This window comes from Gymnoscopelus microlampas (assembly GCF_963454915.1).
Source record: "Gymnoscopelus microlampas genome assembly, chromosome: 7".
Taxonomy (NCBI): Eukaryota; Metazoa; Chordata; class Actinopteri; order Myctophiformes; family Myctophidae; genus Gymnoscopelus; species Gymnoscopelus microlampas.
The window spans coordinates 14,690,845-14,714,510 of record NC_139944.1 but is presented as its reverse complement, the minus strand read 5'-3'; the positions used below and the strand labels follow the sequence as shown (position 1 = coordinate 14,714,510).

Here is a 23,666-nt window from a genome sequence, read left to right as displayed (position 1 = left end):
CATAACCCAAATAGCAAAAACATAACTACAATTAGGCACCATAGCATTAGACCGTTTAAGGCAATAAGATGAGCCTAAATTGGAATTTTCTCCGGCACCTAAACGAGTCACCTGAGCGCGTCCTCAAGTCACATGCGTGCCCATGTGTATCTGCTCAGAGCACAATGATGGGCGGGGGGGGGCGGGGGGGCGGACGCTAGCAGGGTTTTATAAGCCCCCCCTGATAAAGGCTGAGCACAAATCTAAGTAGTAAATATGTTAGCCAGCCTAGTATTTCATGGCCTAATTAACTTCATCTACATTCTACGGTATGCAATATGCACGTTTTCGTTGTGTGGTAATTTATTTACGTGTTGTGTAGTCGAGACCAGGCTGTTCTGCACCGATGAGGCAGCAGGCTGAAATTATGTTGTTTTATGAGACTACGAATAGAGTCTGACCCAATGTTGCTGTATAATACTTGTCTTCCCAATGGGCCAGTCAGACAGTTCACCCCCGAACCACTGCCAGGCGTCAGACAGGAACTGGTCATGCCATCAGAAGAAAAGAAAAAAACATTTCTTGAATTGTCCGTTTAATTTTATCTTGATTTAATCGTATCTCATATAAATATGCTATACAAATGAACTTATAGGCTACTTTACTGACCCATATCCTCCTCAGACACGCTGGCACCATTGTGGGCTGGAATAGTGAGGCTTCTATGATCTGCTCTCTGCAAGCGCACACGTTGTTTTCAGTTCCGCCAGAAGATGGCGGCAGACAGCAAACAGACACAAAACAGTGCCGATTCTGTCAAACGAGTTCCTGAAAACAGGCTGGAGGATGGGCTGTACAGTGCCTGCACTGCTACAGTAGCAATGACACCATCCTGACTGCTCACTCCATTCAGTGTTTTATGCCAAGCAGCAAGCTCGAAGTTCAGTAGTACCAGTCAATGTACAGGCACTCACATCAGAAGTCGTCGATGTTACCGGCAAATATCTTGTCCTTTTCGAGAGCATTGTGTGTACAGGTACTTATTTTATATTTCATTTTTGTTGACATATGTAGAGGTATGTTGACATTTCTAATCTAGTTTTCTCAATTTTATTCATGAATTGGATGCAAAGGTAACAGGTGATCACGGTTTCTATCTTTTATTGTACTGCGTTATTTTGTATTGGAAGACATTTATGTTTAAAGGAGCACTTCACCCATTTCCAACCTCAATCTTCATGTAATTGGTTCTAACTATACAATAATATCCCCGGTAGGACGTAGCGCGTGGAAGAAACACGTTATTCCAACTAGTTCCTTTCCACTCCATCAGGCGCTGATGGAGTGCCAGGGGGAGGCAGTATAGAGACCAGGATTTTTGCATGTTTTTTGTGAGGGTAGGGGACACGGGGAGAACATGCAAACTCCGCACAGAAAGGCCCTTTCGCCAACCCCCAATACTCATTATAATATGGTACAATTTAAATCTACTCACTCTGCATCTCATTAGTGGGGTGTGGACAGTTCGAAAACCAGCCTACCAGTGACATCATCAATGACGATTCCAAGCTAATTGAAACTCCAGACTTTCCCTTCCTGAAAAGTTAGCATGCTATAATAGAAGCCATTGTTCTTGCATTAATAAAAAACTAAATAAAAACTTTGAAATCTAGTCTGAAATGTCCAAATCTGCCTATCGATAATGTCACTGGTAGGCTTCTAACGGTCTACACAGCCCTCCTCTGAGACACAAAAATGGTACCATGTTATATTGAGCATTAATGAGGACCAATTATATGAAGATAGGTTGAAAATGGTCCTTTAAGATTATGACTGCTGTGTTTGTTTTGCAGTTTCAGCCTTTTTAAAACTTCAAGATGGCCAGTAATCCTGAGATTGCAGATCCCCCATTCAAAGCCACATCACCAGTGTGGAAATATTTTGGTTTTCCGATAAGGGGTGACAAAACACAAACAATTTGTAAGATGTGTCACAAAATAATTCCTCGGTCGGCATCAGGCAGCACTACAAATATGCTAGGACACATCAAAACTCATCATGCTGACATTGATCTCAGTGGCAAATTAAAAAAAACCCACCAACAGGTAGAGTAACTTTTATGGGGGAGAAAAAAAGGTTTTGGTTTGGCACCTGCATGTACATGCCACACATGCACACCCTACCCCCATTCCCCTATGTAAAATCTTGCAGATAGCAATGTGTAACTGCAACTTCAACTGATGTTACCCATTTTACAAAGTATTGAACTTAGACTTTATTGTTCCCAAGGGGAAATTCCTTTCCATGGCACTCTATGTATCAGACAACAGTACATACAATAACACACAATAACGACAAGTGATGACAGACCACAGTACACACTCAGACCTTTTCTGCAAGGCCTGTTTTTTAATCACATCCTCATCATACATTAGGTGAACATTCAATGAAACTGGTGAACATTCGGCAAAAATAGCAGATCTACAAGCTCTCAACGTGTCGCAATGTGGCCTTGCTTGTCAACAAGGCCTGTTTTTTAGCCACATGAACCCTAGTGTACCTATTCTGGACCTGTCCTAATAGATAAACAAACATTCTGGCTTCTCTCCTGGCTGTGCTGCTGTTGCTGGCTGCCTCTCTGCCGTCTCCTCTGCTGTCTGCTGCCTTGCTTCGCTGTCTGCTGCTGCCCATGAAGTTTGCTAACCCACCGCCTCCCCGGCATCAACCTGTAGGCTCTGTTTTTAATTCATTCCCTGTAATTCTATTTGGCAAATAGAACTTAAAATGTCCATACTTACAGGGAATGAATATAGACAGAGCCCTAACGCCAAAACTTCATATATCTATGCTCAATTATGTTCTATAGAAATATATTCTAAATTCAATGTAAGAGTTGTCTGACTGAAATAGTATTTGTACAGTGATTGACAGAATTCAAGAATAGGCGTACACGCATTGAACACGCAACCAAAATCATGTGAATGATTAAGCAACGTAAACATATCTTCGCCTCCTGTGTGAACGCACCTTAAGTTGACAGAAATCTATTTTCCAATTTTCATATTATTCCTGACCATTTTGTATACAAAACTATAGGCTATGTTATGCTTCAGTAAACTAAACCACAATTAACAAAAGACAACAAAAAAACAAAGGATTGCAACATTGGAAGGTAGGGAGGGGAGTGAGTTTGAACGAGAGGGAAGTGGAATGCCATACATTTATCACTGTTCACCTGACCTTTGTAATGGTTTATGGCATAAACCATTACAAAGGTCAGGTGAACAGTAGTCTCGCGTCACCAGACAACTATTCCACAATCTCTGAATGCTATACAGAGTCTGGAACTCCACTTCCCGTAAGCTGCGTAACGGAAGTTGTTCAGACTGGAAAGACATTCGACCAATCACGACGCGGTGCCCGCGGACCTGTAGTCCCAGTGGAAACAGAACCGAGGCGGAAGCATAGTCATAGGAGCGGTAGATTCATGTTATTTGTGCGAGGATTGTTTATCACAGAAAACTGAGAAAGGCATCATGGAATTAACGCCGAAAAAAACTGTGAAAGAAGACACTAGTAGACGATAAACGATATTTATGAGATTCGTTGATTCCAGTCGGACTCCTTTGCGCCACTGCACAATGCTAAAACGGAAGTGGGTAGGGGAGGGGCATCCGCTTTCCCCTTACGCATTATCAGAGCTTCCGAGTCCCAGACTGTATGCCGGAAACATTTGTAAATTGTGGGAGGCAACAGTCTGGCCACGCGAGACTAGGTGAACAGTGATAAATGTGTTAATGAATCACAGGTACACATGGAAGCATGCAGGAAGTCTCTCCACAATTAAAATAATCATAAAGTAGCTTGCATGCTGGTCCGTATTTTTCACCCGAAATTCATTCATTCAAAAATAAATACAACCTTCTCATTATACTTTAATGTGTCAAATTCTTCCACCGCAAACTTTTCAAATCGGTCTCATGGTGGCGCTATACCAGGTCTCTTTCAATTTTGGCCTAGAACCATGCATTCATGAAATGCTCACTTAACAAGTGTATTAACCTTCAGATTGGGGCCTCTACCAGTAATATTGATATGGAACCGATGCAAGGTAAAGACCCCCATTACAATTTCTATATATAATTAAAACAATACAGTATTGATTAAAGGATATTCCTGCTACAGATTAAAATGACCATTGTGTATGTTATTAATTGTCATGTTTGATGGCTTTTTGAGATTGGCTATACTTTCTGTTTAAATGCGTCCATTTTCAGGTGAGCAGAATGCAATGCAGCTAAGTTATAAACAACACCATGGCAATGCAACAATTGATGGTATACCTGCACAGATGCATTAACAGCTTTTCCTCAACATCCAATAATAAAATGTTATAATGGCATTGTACATTAAACAATATAATGCAATCAGTCTTTCAAATTCAGTCTGTTTCTACTGTATAAAATAGCTCTTTAGCTATCCCATGTATTGCTGGTTCAAGTTGAATTTATCATTTTCATCTCTTACAGAAGCTGAATCTTCTAAGGTGAAATATATCATGAAACATGTTCATGATAAAATCAGTCAGGAGACAGAGCTCAACAAATTTCTAAAGTGAGTATAGCCTCCAACTAAAATGACATTTTGTTAAACAAAAGTCCAGTGTCCAACTTTATTCTTATACTAACAATTATTATTATTAAATATAGTACCCATGTTGTTCTTTGCTATTTTACTTGTCAAGTAGCCTATGTTAAAATTGTATGAATGTACTAGTTTTAGAATCAAAGTTCTTTTGGTGGAAAAGGGGCCAATTGTGCGCTTGAAGATCTGCTATTTTTGGCAAATGTTCCGCCAATAATAGTGGTGCTGGGGTTCAAATCGTTAACCCTATTTTATGATTCGAGTATTTTTAAAATAGCAGATCTAGTGTACAAGCTCACAAGGTCAAATGATTGACGGAGGAAAGGCAGTGGGACGTGATTCACATTGCCTTCAACTTCCCAGTCCTATACTCCCTTGGGTTCTCTGCGATAACGCACGCCAAACTGTCCCCATACCAAAATAATCTCCATACATGGTAACCTCTGTGAGCTAAGCTTGTGATATCACAGTCAGAGTGTGACATTATCACTGTACCCGTTATACCAGGTTTATAAAACTGCCTGCAAATCAGAATAGTCTCCATTTATGGGCATGTTACGTTTGTGATGCCCACCGTCCACTGTCCACTGTGTTCGTGATGTATTTTTGGGGCGGTGTAACCGCCCCCTATAAGTGAGGTTTGGACACTGACCAATCCTGCACCGTGATTGGCCAATAGTCTACAACGCAGTCTACAACGCTAACCCTTCCACAGTCAATGCAAATCTATACTTTTGCAAAGTCAGCCAATCACATTACAGCTAGTGTCATCACCACTAGCTGTAATGTGATTGGCTGACTTTGCAAATTCAGGACTGTGATTGGCTAGCGAAACACATGACACATGTGCAGCCCTATGAATAGCAGTATGGACTTAAAAAAAACACAGTTATGTTTTTTTTAAGTGAGTCATGTTGTGATGACCACACACCGCCCACTTCACACTGGGTGTGATTTTTGATGTATTTGTGATGTTTAATTGTGATGACAACTGTCTACTGTCCGCTGTCCACTCACAAGGCAATTTTAATAGAAGGATCTATTGCTATTATACCCACACACACACGTAACCATGTTTTAAAGTTGTTGTTGTTGTTGTTGTTGTTGTTGTTGTTGTTGTTGTTGTTGTTGTTGTTGTTGTTGTTGTTGTTGTTGTTGTTGTTGTTGTTGTTGTTGTTGTTGTTGTTGTTGTTGTTGTTGTTGTTTTATCACAACAGGGGAAAGATTTGTGATTTAGAAAAGAGCAAAATGGAGCTGGTGGGTGTCTTTGGTAGAACAGGAGCTGGGAAAAGCTCCTTAATAAATGCCATTATTGGGGAGGAGGATCTCTTGCCTTCTGGAGATCTCAGTGCTTGTACCTCAGTCATGATTCAAGTGCAGGCAAATATGATAGACTCCAAATATATAGCAGAGATCGAGTTCATCCCAGCAAAGGTAAAATTAACATGTTCTTACTATACGTAAAGCTAAGTGGAACACGAAATTATGCAAAAGTGATGTTATCATGTACTCTTAATGAGATTTTATTAAATTGTTTAGGAATGGGAAGATGAGTTGTGGGATTTTTTGAAGAATCCTGATTCCGAGAAAAATGAGGAAGGTGATTCTGACGATGATGATATTAAGGAAAAGATCTCAGCACTGTATGGAGAAGATGCTAAGAACTTTGGAGTTGTTGCAGACTTCATGGACAACAAGAATTTTAGAGAGATTCCAGAATTTCACCAGTCCCAAAAGAAGATACTGAAATGTAAAACAGTAAGTTAAGACAACGTTTATGATGTGATATTTCTCAGGATAAGCTCCACTATCTGTCACTCAGGCTGAAGAATGATGATGTGTGTGGGAGAGAGAAAAAGACCCCGGTTGAAGTCAGTTAGCAGCAATATAGAGTTGCACCGGAGAACAGACGAGTCTGAGCCCAGACAGGACTACAGTGTTCAAGTTTAAGTCTACTGTGATTTATTCTTGGAAGTCACACAGGTTACAGATGCATGTGTTCACAAATTTAAGTGTCACATTGGATGGTACATACATGAATTCTCGCTAAACAGGCATACAGTATGTATGTTCAGATAAGATACATGTGTTCTTGGTAACCAAGGGTGTGTTTAGTTTCGGTTCTCGCTTTTAGGCTCAGTGGAAAGTACAAGTGGCAGTTAAGGGTTAAGGTCTATGTGCAGGTTGAGCAATGATCTAAAGAAACATTCACCTAGGCCTCTCAAAAAGGTAACCATCCAGTATCGACTCTATAGCTCATTGGGCGGGAGGCAGTGGCGTCGTTAGGGGTGGGCTTCGGTGGCTATAGCCACCAATGTTTTGTCCAAAGCCACCAATAAAAAAAATTAAAAAATTAAAAAATTAAAAGTTTTTTTTTTTTTTTAAATTATATATGTATCACCCTAATCTAACCCTACCCCTAACCCTAAAACCGAAATAAAGTAACCCAAAACGGGGGGGAAAGCACCCTAATCCGCGAAATCCGCGGTAAAAAAACGCGCGCGCGCGGGAGGAGGGGCACGCGCGCGTGCATGTGCCCGTTGCCTGCGGGGCTAAGCCCCCGACCTAGTAGAGACCTAGCGACGCGTCTGGTGGGAGGCAACACAGCGGGCAAATATCATTGCATTGTATCCGATTATAACATACCTACTGGCCCTTGATGTCTAATCTCAATACTACTGTGGAAGATTAGCTATGAATTAGTGTTATGTTATACAGTAGGTAAATACTCTGCATTTGTTCATTGTTAAAAGTTAGAAAATAAAAATAAGAGTTAATTCACCTGAATGTATGTTCCAGTCCTCAGAGCTCTCTGACAAAATTGCAAAGTATACAAGACGAGACAATGAGGAAGAGACCGGATCGAACACAGCAACACGGTATTGGCCACTAGTGAAGTGTGTTACCATTAAAATACCAAATGCCAGCAAACTTCTTCAGCATGTTGCACTTATAGATCTTCCTGGAACTGGAGACTGTAACAAGAGCAGAGATGAAATGTGGAAAAAGGTAAGTTAATTACAGTAGCTAAAAAACAACAACTTCTGAGACCTTTTAAATTCAATTGTAGAGGTTACACTTTACACTTGCGCTTTTCTACAGTATTCAAGAAGCCATAACATTATATTATGATGATAATGTATTCAATTTAGATATATCTACTGTATATCTGTGTAAAAGCATTCAATTACTTTCTTCAAGTTTGTTGGAGATTGTTCTGCTGTGTGGATTGTGAGTGACACAATTCGAGCAGATTCAGAGAAGGAGCCATGGGAGATCTTAAACCAGACCATCAGTCTCATTGGAAATGGTGGAGAGTGTCGAAGCATCAGTTTCATCTGCACCAAATCTGATGTTATTGATGACAAATACAAGAAGTAAGATGTTATGACAGAACATGACAAACATTTTTAGTTGATAACACAGATAGCTGATTCATTGTTAAAGTTTCTTATGATGCTGCAGCAGATTTCCCTCATGATAGACGTTTTGATCCCATTGTTGGAGTGGGAAGCTAATGATTCTGGAAAGTAGGCTAACAGGAAACAGGGAGAGAGATGGGGGGTGACACAAAGCAAAGGTTGTCGGGATCGAGTGTGTTAATCTGGATTACCAGCGTATGTGGTATGCGCTTGGACCGCTAGGCCAGCGGGCGCCTTGGGTGGAGTTGTTTTTAATGTGTTTTCAGTAACGGTTCTAGATGAAAATGAATTATAACACAATACAGTAGGATTGTACATTTTCTTCCAGGTCAAAAGAGGAGACACGTGATTATGTTTTGCAAAAAAACAAAAGAGTCAAGGAACAAGTGCGAAAGAAATTCGACAAAGAAAAGGGGGTCATCGAGGTATGTTTTAAAGCCTTTTTTCGGGCAGGCATTTTGGCGAGAAACATAGTCGAATGGGTGAAATGACAATTTCTGGAAAGGAATTGGTATGTCCCCCCACCCCCCCCCCCCCCACACACACACACACACACACACACACAAAACACATTTATGTCAAATTGTATTTTTTTATTACAATTTAATTCCTTTTCAGAAACATTTCAGTGGTGACAGTGGCTTTTTCCAAGTGTTCACAGTTTCCTCCAAAGAGTTCAACAGGTTAAAGTATCTGCAAGAAGATGACACTGGTAAGACAGGACTTTATGCTTTACAAATATGTGTAGTATGGATTCACCGGATCTGCAGTTTGTATCAGATTGAAAATAATGTATTTTCAATTTAAGCTAAACACACATTTTGTACTTTAGATTTGACTGCAAAATACGTGTAAATACAAATCATTTCACAAATCATTTTCAAGAAATACCCCAACTTCAGCAATTTGTGAAAGATCTCAATAACCATCAATCAAAGACCAACTATTATGTCTCTGGAGCCTATGGAATACTTTCTCTGATGAAAGCAGCGAATACACCAGAAACGGTACGAACATGTAAACACTCATGCACGCCCACACGCATGTACGCACGCACATGGGTACTCAAGTGCGCACGCACGTACGCACGCACGCAGGCGTCCACGCACACACTCACGTACACATGCACGTACACATGCACACACTCACACACGTTTGTATTACTGTACTATACTTGTGCGGACATCAACATTTTAGGATGGCGATATTTTGAATGCCATTTTTATTTAATCTTTTGCCATTTTTTTAACAACAAAGCCAAAAAAGCAGATTTACAAGCTCACAACGTCAGTGTGTGTGCAACACCTGCATGCAACTATGAATCAGGGATAATTCTAACCCCATGTCCAATCCTAACCCTAACTCCATAAATATGTTTTAAGCATAAAACCATTTCTTGTGAGGACCAGGAAAATTGTCTTCACACTATCTCTTTCTCAAATGCCGCTATACTTTTGGGGACATTTGGCCCTCAAGTAATACAAGCAAGCAAGCACGCACTCACACACACACACACACACACACACACACACACACACACACACACACACACACACACACACACACACACACACACACACACACACACACACACACACACACACACACACACACACACACACACACACACACACACACACACACACACACACACACGCACGCACGCAAACGCACACACACACACAGAGTACTGTAGGTGATACTGTACTGCACATTTGGTTATTTGTTCTGAGTGGCACATTTTTATTTTAGGGTTCCCTCAAAGTAGACGTGTGCAAAGACCTGGAAACGAGACTTCAGGATTGGATTGATGATGTCGATCAAACCATGATGAAGTGTAAAGAGGCTTTTAAAAGATGCCTTGATGAAGGGGTTCGACTGTCACTAGAATCATGTGAGAGCATCTTAAAGGGTGTCACGGTGAGTAAGGGCGCTTCACACTGGGTCCGTTTGAATCGAAGCGTTCCCGAGCACGCTTGGTTGGCCAGCATTCACACTGGCCAAGACTCGAGACCATTTCATTTAACAGTAATGGTAAATAGGTGCCTCATGGGGGCGCTGTGGACTATGGTGCTTTGGGAGAGAGAATGTCATTCACAGAAGAAAAGTCATTCTAGAGTGAATAATAAAGTTTGACTGTGTTCCTGACGTTGTCGAGTTATAATAACAACAGATCAACAATACACAACCAAAGCAGTGTGTGCACTGGTCTTTGAAACCTCGAAATGAACTGTCGTCTGTTAATATGATATTGGCGTCACGGACGCATCCTTGGCAATTTAGCAGTGACGTCACGGACTAATCCTTGGTGTATTTATCCTTATAAATACGTTCGCCACACATGTGTTTTTTGTTTATTATTTTTCACGGCTCGCGCTACTCAAACACTAGCGGGATTATTATTTCTTGTCAACATTCAAGTATAACTATGAGAAGGTATAACCCAGCTAAAATAATGCGTCATTATAAAAAATATATAAATGATATATGATTAGCAGTCCACTTCCTTCTCTTGGTACGGATGGATTCACACTGCCGCGTTCCGTTCCCGACTCCGCAGCAATCGGACCCGAGACTACCTCCCAAGGTGGTTTCGGGTACGGAACGGTGATGCGTTACGGGGAACGGTTCGCTACGTTCACAGTACCACAACATCAGCCAAGTGGTCCAGGGTGCGCACCCGGGACCATAGTGTGAAACCGCCCTAAAGTGTTTTGTCTCTTTTCAATCCAGATCCTTCCATAACCTGAAACTTTGAGTGTTTGTTCAGTAACATCATTTCTTTGTGTCATTTCACTTGTTTATCCTATTATCCTGTGTGAGTTCTCTCTCCTGATTGGATAAAATTGGTATCCTGCGCTGATTTTTTTTCCTGTTTACTAAAGAGCTGGAGTGACACCCCTGTTACTGAACAAACACTCTATGAGTAATTTTAGAATGTAGAGCCAATTAACACTTATTTTAACAAAATAATTTCACTTACCCTACCTTTAAAATAGAACTAATAAAAAAGAGCAGGGCCCAAATTAGGTTCTAAGAATCTTATGTGAAACCCAGCCGTAATGTAAGGAAGCAAAGCCGGAACCTGTGAAATACGTCATACAGTACGTCATGGTTCACTTGGTTGTTGTAGTTGATAAGAGCCATATTATGTAAATAATTATCTGTACCAAAATATGACTGTCTTGTAAATGCAATCTTCTCAATTATTTCAGAAAGGAAAAACTGTAAAGTATTCAATGTTGAAGTCTTTAGTTCAGAACAATGGCATTTACAAAAAACAAAAAAACAAAAGAAAGACTGAAGTGAATCTCAATGAGAGATTATCCAAACACTTGAGAGAAACCATTGATCAAGAGTTCAGCAAGACCTTCCCGTGAGTACCTACTGTTAGTAGGCATTAAAATCATTTCTTCCAGCTTTATTGTGGAGAGGGAGGGCATGTGTAAAAAAGGGCTTCTTTAACTCAATGCAGATCATGTATTTCAGGAATGAAGGAAGACCTGGACCTATCAAAGAGGCCATCGATAAATTCACACTTGATACAGACACCAGTGACAAGCAAGAAGGGGTTGCATTGCAAATGACATTTCTAAAGACAGAGGTATACCATGTTACTTTTTTACCATGACAATAATTGTTCTATAGGCACATTATTTAATGCTTATACTTTATTTTCTTCTCTGCATGTTCAGTTACTTTTTAAGTTCCTTTTAACAGGAGGAGAATTTAAAGAAAAAACTTGCCAATGTCATCCGTGAAAAAAAGAAAAATATCTACTCCAGTCTAACAAAGTCAATCCAGGAATCCATGCAGCCATGTTATGACAGTGAGTAACAATGGGGTCATGCCTATGTTCACTCAGGCCTATGTTCCCTCAACCCTATGTTCCCTCAATCCCTAACAAAAAAAAATCATCCGAATTAGGCCCCATGTTCCCTCAGCCCTATATTCCCTCAGCCCTATGTTCCCCCATATCAATTTAGACCCTATGTTCCCTCAGGCTTATTTTCCCTCAACCCTGTGTTCCCTCAGCCCTATGTTCGTTCCCTCAACCCTATGTTCCCTCAGCACTACTGTATCTTCCCTCAGCATCACAGATGGCCCTGCCATAATGTGCTGTTGGTGTCACCTGTTTGATCCCCTGAAGGAGGGGGGCTGCCCTAGTTCTACTCGGGGTGTCACCCCAAAAGTCAGTCTGTCTGTGTGTCCCGGGCATACCTCGGGCACCGTCCAACCGAACGACCTCAAACTTTGCGCCAATGTGTTTGTTATGTGGGCACCGACATCCCTTTTTGGCTAACCAGACCCGTCTTTACATCACGATTGTGCCGCTTCGCTAATATAAGTAGCGGCATGTGATAACGATGTATTATAATTAGGGATGGAGCTCGAAAACCGGGTCCATTATATACCCGGGCATGAATTTATCGAGACCCGGTTTTCGATAAGTTTTAGCCTTGTCGAGCCTGTTATCGAGTGTAGCGGCCCATGACGTCATGTCTCAACTATCAAAACAAGAGGCGATCAAGAAATAAATCTAATCACCCACGCTGGCACAAACATGTTGGTCTAAAAGTGTATTGATAGCTGCAAGTTGTGCCAAACAGCGCTGTCCGTCCCTCAGTCCCTCAGTCTATCGTTGCCGAAAATGGCAGATCTACAAGCTCACAACGTGGTGCGAACAGACGCAGTGTGAGCCTCGAGATCGGCCATGTTTGGTGCGTGACACCGTCGTATGATGAAGTATACATTGCGCTTTTAAAGTGACAGTACACACATTAACCGTTTCTTCAATATTATTTTCCAAAAGTAAAAAGGTCACTTGCCTTCTGTCTGTTAGAAAAGTACTGTATTTGAAGGCCCTAGCAAAATGTAGTGCAAGTGATATATTTTGGTTAAAACAAAGAAAAAACAATAGAAAAAATAACTATGCATTTTTTGTTTATAACAAGTTGAAGAGGCATGGAGATGTAATAGTAATTATTACAGTACTATTCATAAAGTCATTTAACACTTATTGCACATTATATGAATGGTTGTTTTAATGATAGGCAAAAATATTTTTTACTTTTGTCATCTTCACTTAATTTTAGATAGTGGTCAGCCACAAACTCACTGTCACAACTGGCCAATAAAAAAAGATACCGGTTCTGTTCAGAATTTTTCGCCTCACGCCTTTTTTCTTAATAATAGAAAAAGATCGATAGTGGGCTCGATAAAAGCTCGGTTCGATAAGCAGGCTCGATAAGGTGCCCATTATCAATAAAAATTAACGAGCTCCATCCCTAATTATAATATCCAATATTAAAATTGTCTAATGGGAGGGAGGGCCAGCGGACGGAGCTCTGACGTCATTCTGACTCAGCCATAAACAAACCACGTCACTATGACAACATAAACAAACCACAGCCACGTCACTATGACATTATAACCAAACAAACCACAAGTCTGCTCCATATGGGCACAAAAGGGGGCATGCCCATATATGGGCATATACTGATGACATCAGGAATCTCCTTACATGGTCATACAAGGGACAAGGACTGACAGACAGTGAGGTGGGGACAAAATAGACTTGGACTTGATTTGGGACTTGAACGCCAATGACTTGTGACTTGACTTGAGCCCTCTTGACTTGAGACTTTTCACAAGTAAAGTACAACTTTGTTTTTCTACAACAAGGGTTATTTTATTAGTTTGTAACTATAATAATTAAAAGCTGAGTGTTAAAAAAAATCATGTATTGCTTTCTATCGTTATAGTGATTTTAGTGATTTTTAACTGGGGGGCGGGGGCATTCCATTGGTAAATAGTCTCTGCCTGTTACAGCGCCACCATGAGGCTGATTTGAAAAATGTAGGGTGGTATTTCTTCCTCGGCCTAGTAGGGATGTGCTACAAGTTTCACGGAAATCGGACTATTTACCAATGGACAGAATGCCCCCGCCCCCCAGTTAAATATCACTAAAATCACTGTAACGATACAAAGCTAAACATGATTTTTTTTAAGACTCATCTTTCAATTATTATCATTACAAACTAATAAAATAAACTTGTTGTAAAAAAACTAAGTTGTCCTTTAATACCTTACAGCAAGCCCAAATATTAAAATGTTTAAAAAGTGTCCCATTCCCATCAACTATTAATGTTATTAGTCAGAAATCCCGGCCGTCAGTGACACTTATAATCTGTGTTTCTACACATTTTCCATTTCAAAATTCCATACTTGTCCAGACTCAAATTTCCAGAATTCTCTATTAATTCTTCAGACCATATTTTACAAGTATAAATAGCTACAGTAAATGTAGATTCTTATTATGTAACAAAATAGTTTTAAAATCCAACTGTACTGTATGTTACATGTATGACCATAGTGATTGCCAAATAATTGCAAGATTGTAGCTAGGTACAAAATAGGCTCAAACAATTCAATTAAGCACTGCTTTTTAAATTAAAACTTGTTGTATTTTTTAAAATGTTATACCTATAATGACATGACCAAAATAGGGACACCACATTGAAAGTGGTTAACACTAAACCCAGGCAATGCTAAAACAGAGCAATGTTATTGAGATTTTAACTAACTGTATACCTTCAACCCCTACAGTAACAGAAAAGATGTTCATGTACAATTCACCAGTGAACTAGAAAGGAGAACTAACGTCTATTAACTTTGCTTTATTGGCTGTTAGATTAGGTAAATCATATCAGCACTTAAATGACTAGACATTACAGTCACTCCTACACAGAAAGTTTATGTGTATCTAAGGCTAAAGGATACCTTTATGGCCTCCTTATCGTTTCCTTTTATGGCTGTGTTCGTTGTCATTTCAATAGACACTGTGAATAGACTGTGCTGCACAGACACAGAGCTTTTTTACCAATTCATCATCGGTTATTATTTATAAAAGAGACAAAGAATATGGAGGGGACAATTATATATAAACTTTCTGTGTACGAGTGACTTTATATATAGTCATTTATTAAATAGTGTTGATATGATTTACCTAATCTAACAGCCAATAAAGCAAAGTCAATAGACTTTAGTTCTCCTTTCTAGTTCACTGGTGAATTGTACATGAACATGTTACTGTAGGGGTAATATAATAATAATATATTAAATAATAATAATAATATATATAATAATAATATAAAGTGCTTACCGGGTAAGCACTTTATATTATTTATGGAGATGTACAGGCCTTAAACACGGAACTCCAAACACTATTTGGGGAAGTGTCCAAGGAAGGCGGTCATAGATACTCAATTGTCATAATCAATCAAATAAATGACAGTATTGATCCAAGGCCAGGTTTCCTTATACATAAAAGGATAGCCTTTTCTCATAATTACATGACTGCATGAATGTTCAAACAAGTTTTAGATTATTTGTGATGCTATGTATATGCAATTCTGCAACGGCAGCAAATGTATATTTTAATAAAGGATTGGTTAACCTTAATAAGACGTTGTTCCCACTTTAGACCAAGTAGATGGAAAAAAAGGTTTCCTGGAAGTGTCATATCCATTTCCTGTCCCTGTCCCCATAGCTTCATATGATTGGCTCGACTGCTATCATTCAAATATGAAATCAGCCAATCAAAAGAAGCTATGGGAAAATGAACTGGAACAGGAAATAGGTATGCCATCTTCCAGAAATCTGGGACCGCAGTTATGCACAGAGCCTATTAAGGATTTATAAACCTTAAGAAGGCATTGTTCCCGCTTAAGACCTGGTAGATGCAAAACCCGTAGTTAAACTGTTAATAAGTGCATAGTTAACCGTTAATAAATGCTTAATAAACTATATTATAAAGTAACAACACAGCATAATAAAGGTTGAACACTGTCATGATAGGTAAGTTAGGTAAGTTAAAGAGACTGAATGTGTTTGTAAGGCTATTATAAACAACTTTAAGAGACTTATATTTAAGTTGCTTGATTCAATATAGATATTTGATATTCATTTTGTCATAATATAAACCAATTGTAACTCTGTTTTAGCCATGTTAGACTCAATTAAAACATGATATTGTCCTGCTAATGCGTGAGGAGCCCTGTTTTTTCAATTACTTTTTAAATGTATTTTTATTATCTATAATTTACATAACATTTAAAAAATCACACCCAGTGTGAAGTGGGCGGTGTGTGGTCATCACAACATGACTCACTTAAAAAAAACATAAAATGTTTTTTTTGGCACTGACGATGAAAAAAAACATAAAATGTTTTTTTTAAGTCCATACTGCTATTCATAGGGCTGCACATGTGTCATGTGTTTCGCTAGCCAATCACAGTCCTGAATTTGCAAAGTCAGCCAATCACATTACAGCTAGTGGTGATGACACTAGCTGTAATGTGATTGGCTGACTTTAAAGTATAGATTTGCATTGACTGCGGAAGGGTTAGCGTTGTAGACTGCGTTGTAGACTATTGGCCAATCACGGTGCAGGATTGGTCAGTGTCCAAACCTCACTTATAGGGGGCGGTTACACCGCCCCAAAAAAAGATATACAGTATGGAGAAAACATGTCCCTCTCACGCATTAGGACAATATCAGTCACCAAAACCAAGGACGTGTTTTCAATGAATTTAACAGGGTTAAAATGGAGTTTGAAGTTACAATGGATTTGTATAGGAAGGGGCGTGTCTGATAAAATGAATATCAGATATCTAAATACTGAATAAAGCAACATAAAAACTGGCACCTGGGGTGCACACGAAAGCCAGAGTAGACGTTAAAATCACTCCAAAAGTGTCTAATAATCTAACAATATATACTTACAATGCTATTATTAAGACATGTATAGCCTTATTAACACATAAGGTTAAAAAACATCTTATAAGGACTTTTGGTTAATCAGAGTGGAAAGTTGTTTTGTGGAGTTGTGTGAAAATTTGTTTGGAAGTTATTCAGCTTTTTGGTGACAATTTAATTATTTCTTCCTCAGCATATGACACACTTTTCTAAAGTGGTGATATTTAGGTTAAGTTCTGCATCCCACTTACAGTACAAACTGCTCCGCATCGTTTCCTTTTATGGCTGTGTTCGTTGTCATTTCAATAGACACTGTGAATAGACTGTGCTGCACAGACACAGAGCTTTTTTACCAATTCATCATCGGTTATTATTTATAAAAGAGACAAAGAATATGGAGGGGACAATTATATATAAACTTTCTGTGTACGAGTGACTTTATATATAGTCATTTATTAAATAGTGTTGATATGATTTACCTAATCTAACAGCCAATAAAGCAAAGTCAATAGACTTTAGTTCTCCTTTCTAGTTCACTGGTGAATTGTACATGAACATGTTACTGTAGGGGTAATATAATAATAATATATTAAATAATAATAATAATATATATAAATATAGCTGCAAGCAGCAATGAGCGGTTTCGAGAATAATGGCAGACTGGCAGACTGGCAGACTGTGACAGAGTGGCAGACTGGCAGACTGGCAGACTGTGACAGAGTGGCAGACTGGCAGACTGTGACAGAGTGGCACACTGGCAGACTGTGACAGACTGTGGCAGACTGGCAGACAGACAGACTGTGGCAGACTGGCAGACAGACAGACAGTGACAGAGTGGCAGACTGGCAGACTGTGACAGAGTGGCAGACTGGCAGACTGGCAGACAGACAGACAGTGACAGAGTGGCAGACTGGCAGGCAGACAGACAGACAGAGAGACAGAGAGACAGAGAGACAGAGAGACAGAGAGAGAGAAAGAGAGAGAGGCAGTAAGAGAGAGAGAGAGGCAGTAAGAGAGAGAGAGCGAGAGAGAAGAAGTGAACATGCATTAATTAACAAAGTCATGATTTTTGTTCAGTAAATTATATTTGGACCGGTTAAATTGGGGTTTGAACCAGGGACCGGTAGACAGTGTAAAGGATAAGGATAATTCCAGGTCCGTTCATGAAAGTCCTTGCGGTCTTGTTTCCAATGAGGGCCTGTGAGCAATTACGGGTTAAGAGTCTTGCTCAGGGACAAATTTCATTTCATCGACACATTTGCTGGCCTGGCCTGGAATCGTACCTGGGGCAACCAGGGCCTCTGGCTCCCTAGGTGGGCTCACTAACCACTCAGCTATGGCCACAGTACAGACTGAGCCATTGGATAGACAGAATTGGATTTCATATGTGGTAAGTTATCATACAGCATGGGTTGCTTATTATATACATACAAGCTCATAACGCGTCACATTGTAGATCGGCTGTATGTGGTTACTGTAGGTGTTTTATTAATAATTACATCTGCAAAGTAACAAGTAACTAAAGCTGTCATCTGCTGTAATTGTAGTAGAGTAGAGTAGTAAAGTAAAAGTACCTAAAAATTGTACTGTGCATGTGGCAGGTGTGATTGGTGATGAGTGAGAGCAGGTGAGAGGGGTGGATCCAATCCATGGGAATAGGGGGAATTCCAAATGATGATCACCTCAACGCATTGTTGGGGACAGGGATCGAACCAGCGACCTATGGATTCACAGGCTGCCTCTCTTCTCATTGAGCTAAAGATATGGCCTCCCTGATGGTGTCTGTTGATATCTATAGGTTTTTCCGTCCTATAGGTTCTTCCGGTGTGAGATTGTAGATCAGCTATTTTCACAAGAAAGTATGTCATACATAAAAAACAAGTACTCTCAAAAGCATTTCATGTTATTGTTTAAAAAATGCACATGTCTGAATTAACAGGGTCATGTTTTGTACAATGCAATTTAAATGTAAACTGTGACGAGTGGGGTTTGAACCATGGACCTCTGGCACATGAGACTAACAGTGTATTGATCAAGCTATTCAATGCACAGCCTTAGTCAGTGAAAAAGGAGAATCCAACAAAACAAAAAAAAAGAGGGAATGAAGTACGTCATACATTGAAACTACTACTCTCAATAAGCATTTCATTTATCAATTGCATGTTTATTCATTGATACAATCATGTTGTGTGCAATGCAATTGAGTTGAAGTCTGCATGACATGGGATTTGAACCGGCGACTCTGCGGTATCAAGGCAGATGATTAAGCCATTGGGCCAACAGACCTGTACTAGTGAAAAGGGAGTTCACACACATGACACACTTTCACGCAAATTGCTCAGAAATCCTTGGTTTAAATGTTTTTCAAACTGCTCAATATATTTCGGAATGGAAACTACTGGAAAATAGTCGATCTACAAGCTCACAACGCGTTGCTATCTAAAAAGGTGTGAGATTGTAGATCGGCTATTTTCACAAGAAAGTATGTCATACATAAAAAACAACTACTCTCAAAAGCATTTCGTGTTATTGTCTAAACATTGCACATGTCTGAATTAACAGGGTCATGTTTTGTACAATGCAATTTAAATGTGAACTGTAATAAGTGGGATTCGAACCAGGGACCTTTGGCACATGAGACTCACACTCTACTGGTGGAGCTATCCAATACACAGCCTTAGACAGTGAAAAGGGAGAATCCAACAAAACAAAACAAAAGCACGAATGAAGTACGTCATACATTGAAAATAACTACTTTCAAGTATTCATTTCTCGTCATCTTTAACAATTGCACATGTATTCATTGATATAGTCATGTTGTGTGCAATGCAATTATAATTAAGTCTACCTGAGGTGGGATTCGAACCGGCTACCCTATGGTTTCAAGGCAGATGATTAAGCGATCAAGCTATTGAACCAACACACCTGAACCTGTGAAAAAGGGCCTCAAACATGTATTTGACACAGTTTCATGCAAATTGCTCAGAAATCCTGGATTTAAATGTTTTTCAAACTGCTCAAAATTGCAGACAATCTAAGGGCAGAGCTTACTGGTCAAAGTGATACATGTGTTCCTCATGAGTCAAGGCACATGTGTAAGCAGGTTTAACGGCTGTCGGCCAAACGAGGCATGACTTTTGCCTGTTTAAAGTTTGCATTTTCAAAAAATTGCTATAGCGCCCCCCTTTGACCAATTGGAGTAAGATTGGTTTCAGTGATACTTGGAAGGACCCTCTACAATATTGCAAAGTGTCAAACAAATGTGAGTCTGCATGTATGTGTTAGGGGCAGATGAATAATTTAAAAAAAGCTGCAATTTTCATTGGCTTATAAAAGCTTAACGTTTTCACTTATGGAAAATCCGCTTGGTTACGTCTGTCGGCATTGGTCCAAAGTTCATGTGTATACAGTTTCGTACAGATTGCTCATAAATCCCAGGAGGAGTAGGCTTTTTACTGCTTTTTACTGCTTTTCATAGAATTCGAAATGGTGGGAGATCTAAAGGTCAGAGGTCAAAAGTCAAACAGTGAAAGTTGTTAGGCATGAGGAGACGCATGTGTGTATCGAAGTTTCATGGCTGTAGGTCGAACAGGGCATGAGCTGTACCTGTTCAAAGTTGGCATTTTCAATTGAGTGCTACAGCGCCACCCTTTGGCCAATGGTTGTGAGTTTCGGGTTTTCGCCGTTTGGCATAGCCCTCTACCATATTGCCGAATTTCATAAGAAGTGACCAGGCGGTTAGGCCAGAACTGGCAAAAACGGCGGAAGAATAATAATAATAGTGAAAGTGTAGAGATGTAATAGCTTTCGAAGCCTGATGGCTCTCGAAACCTAATAATGAATTCTACATGACGTGGGATTCGAACCAGGAACCCTGTGGTTTCAAGGCAGATGATTAAGCCATTGGGCCAACAGACCTGTACTAGTGAAAAGGGAGTTCACACACATGACACACTTTCACGCAAATTGCTCAGAAATCCTTGGTTTAAATGTTTTTCAAACTGCTCAATATATTTCGGAATGGAAACTAGTGGAAAATAGTCGATCTACAAGCTCACAACGCGTTGCTATCTAAAAAGGTGTGAGATTGTAGATCGGCTATTTTCACAAGAAAGTATGTCATACATAAAAAAAAACTACTCTCAAAAGCATTTCGTGTTATTGTCTAAACATTGCACTTGTCTGAATTAACAGGGTCATGTTTTGTACAATGCAATTTAAATGTGAACTGTAATAAGTGGGATTCGAACCAGGGACCTTCGGCACATGAGACTCACACTCTACTGGTGGAGCTATCCAATACACAGCCTTAGACAGTGAAAAGGGAGAATCCAACAAAACAAAACAAAAGCGCGAATGAAGTACGTCATACATTGAAAAGAACTACTTTCAAGTATGCATTTCTCGTCATCTTTAACAATTGCACATGTATTCATTGGTATAGTCATGTTGTGTGCAATGCAATTATAATTAAGTCTACCTGAGGTGGGATTCGAACTGGCTACCCTATGGTTTCAAGGCAGATGATTAAGCGATCAAGCTATTGAACCAACACACCTGAACCTGTGAAAAAGGGCCTCAAACATGTATTTGACACAGTTTCATGCAAATTGCTCAGAAATCCTGGATTTAAATGTTTTTCAAACTGCTCAAAATTGCAGACAATCTAAGGGCAGAGCTTACTGGTCAAAGTGATACATGTGTTCCTCATGAGTCAAGGCACATGTGTAAGCAGGTTTAACGGCTGTCGGCCAAACGAGGCATGACTTTTGCCTGTTTAAAGTTTGCATTTTCAAAAAATTGCTATAGCGCCCCCCTTTGACCAATTGGAGTAAGATTGGTTTCAGTGATACTTGGAAGGACCCTCTACAATATTGCAAAGTGTCAAACAAATGTGAGTCTGCATGTATGTGTTAGGGGCAGATGAATAATTTAAAAAAAGCTGCAATTTTCATTGGCTTATAAAAGCTTAACGTTTTCACTTATGGAAAATCCGCTAAGTTACGTTTGTCGGCATTGGTCCAAAGTTCATGTGTATACAGTTTCGTACAGATTGCTCATAAATCCCAGGAGAAGTGATTTTTTGACTGCTTTTTACTGCTTTTCATAGAATTCGAAATGGTGGGAGATCTAAAGGTCAGAGGTCAAAAGTCAGAGTGTGAAAGTTGTTAGGCATGAGGAGACGCATGTGTGCATCGAAGTTTCATGGCTGTGGGTCAAACAGGGCATGAGTTGTACCTGTTCAAAGTTGGCATATTTCAATTGAGTGCTACAGCGCCACCCTTTGGCCAATGTTTGTGAGTTTCGGGTTTTCGCCGTTTGGCATAGCCCTCTACCATATTGCCGAATTTCATAAAAAGTGACCACGCGGTTAGGCCAGAACTGGCAAAACCGGCGGAAGAATAATAATAATGAAAGTGTAGAGATGTAATAGGGTTCGAAGCCTTACAGGCTCTCGAAACCTAATGAAAGCCAAGGAATGTAATAGGGTTCGAAGCCTTACAGGCTCTCGAAACCTAATAATAATAATGAAAGTGTAGAGATGTAATAGGGTTCGAAGCCTTACAGGCTCTCGAAACCTAATGAAAGTGTAGAGATGTAATAGGGTTCGAAGCCTGATAGGCTCTCGAAACCTAAAGATAGCTCTTTTCTATACCCACCCTGACTGACCTTAACCTCAGTAAAACGACCTAACCTCAAGAAACACTATTTGTAAAATAAAGAATTCCAAATAATGATCACTTTAACACATTGTTGGGGACAGGGATTGAACCAGCGACCTATGGATTCACAGGCTGCCTCTCTTCTCATTGAGCTAAAGATATGGCCTCCCTGATGGTGTCTGTTGATATCTATAGGTTTTTCCGTCCTATAGGTTCTTCCAGTGTGAGATTGTAGATCAGCTATTTTCACAAGAAAGTATGTCATACATAAAAAAAAACTACTCTCAAAAGCATTTCGTGTTATTGTCTAAACATTGCACTTGTCTGAATTAACAGGGTCATGTTTTGTACAATGCAATTTAAATGTGAACTGTAATAACTGGGATTCGAACCAGGGACCTTCGGCACATGAGACTCACACTCTACTGGTGGAGCTATCCAATACACAGCCTTAGACAGTGAAAAGGGAGAATCCAACAAAACAAAACAAAAGCGCGAATGAAGTACATCATACATTGAAAATAACTACTTTCAAGTATGCATTTCTCGTCATCTTTAACAATTGCACATGTATTCATTGATATAGTCATGTTGTGTGCAATGCAATTATAATTAAGTCTACCTGAGGTGGGATTCGAACCGGCTACCCTATGGTTTCAAGGCAGATGATTAAGCGATCAAGCTATTGAACCAACACACCTGAACTTGTGAAAAAGGGCCTCAAACATGTATTTGACACAGTTTCATGCAAATTGCTCAGAAATCCTGGATTTAAATGTTTTTCAAACTGCTCAAAATTGCAGACAATCTAAGGGCAGAGCTTACTGGTCAAAGTGATACATGTGTTCCTCATGAGTCAAGGCACATGTGTAAGCAGGTTTAACGGCTGTCGGCCAAACGAGGCATGACTTTTGCCTGTTTAAAGTTTGCATTTTCAAAAAATTGCTATAGCGCCCCCCTTTGACCAATTGGAGTAAGATTGGTTTCAGTGATACTTGGAAGGACCCTCTACAATATTGCAAAGTGTCAAACAAATGTGAGTCTGCATGTATGTGTTAGGGGCAGATGAATAATTTAAAAAAAGCTGCAATTTTCATTGGCTTATAAAAGCTTAACGTTTTCACTTATGGAAAATCCGCTAAGTTACGTCTGTCGGCATTGGTCCAAAGTTCATGTGTATACAGTTTCGTACAGATTG

At 39.7% G+C, this 23,666-nt stretch overlaps 1 protein-coding gene across 2 annotated transcripts in view; it reads left to right on the top strand.

Moving 5' to 3' along the window:
- Window positions 1-896: 896 nt before the first annotated feature.
- LOC311049240 (nuclear GTPase SLIP-GC-like) overlaps window positions 897-23,666 on the top strand; it is a 29,747-nt gene continuing 6,977 nt past the window's right edge. The window contains exons 1-15 of one of the 2 annotated variants that reach the window (XM_084062746.1): window positions 897-1,015; window positions 1,833-2,084; window positions 4,048-4,090; window positions 4,509-4,593; window positions 5,841-6,057; window positions 6,163-6,381; window positions 7,423-7,632; window positions 7,825-8,000; window positions 8,374-8,470; window positions 8,664-8,757; window positions 8,931-9,052; window positions 9,798-9,965; window positions 11,261-11,421; window positions 11,535-11,649; window positions 11,766-11,874. In XM_084062746.1, coding sequence (XP_083918872.1) covers window positions 1,857-2,084; window positions 4,048-4,090; window positions 4,509-4,593; window positions 5,841-6,057; window positions 6,163-6,381; window positions 7,423-7,632; window positions 7,825-8,000; window positions 8,374-8,470; window positions 8,664-8,757; window positions 8,931-9,052; window positions 9,798-9,965; window positions 11,261-11,421; window positions 11,535-11,649; window positions 11,766-11,874 — 2,044 coding nt within the window. In that variant the 5' untranslated portion in view covers window positions 897-1,015; window positions 1,833-1,856. Of the gene's footprint in view, window positions 1,016-1,832; window positions 2,085-4,047; window positions 4,091-4,263; window positions 4,317-4,508; window positions 4,594-5,840; window positions 6,058-6,162; window positions 6,382-7,422; window positions 7,633-7,824; window positions 8,001-8,373; window positions 8,471-8,663; window positions 8,758-8,930; window positions 9,053-9,797; window positions 9,966-11,260; window positions 11,422-11,534; window positions 11,650-11,765; window positions 11,875-23,666 lie in introns of those variants that run through there. The other variant, XM_084062747.1, reaches the window with a different exon arrangement.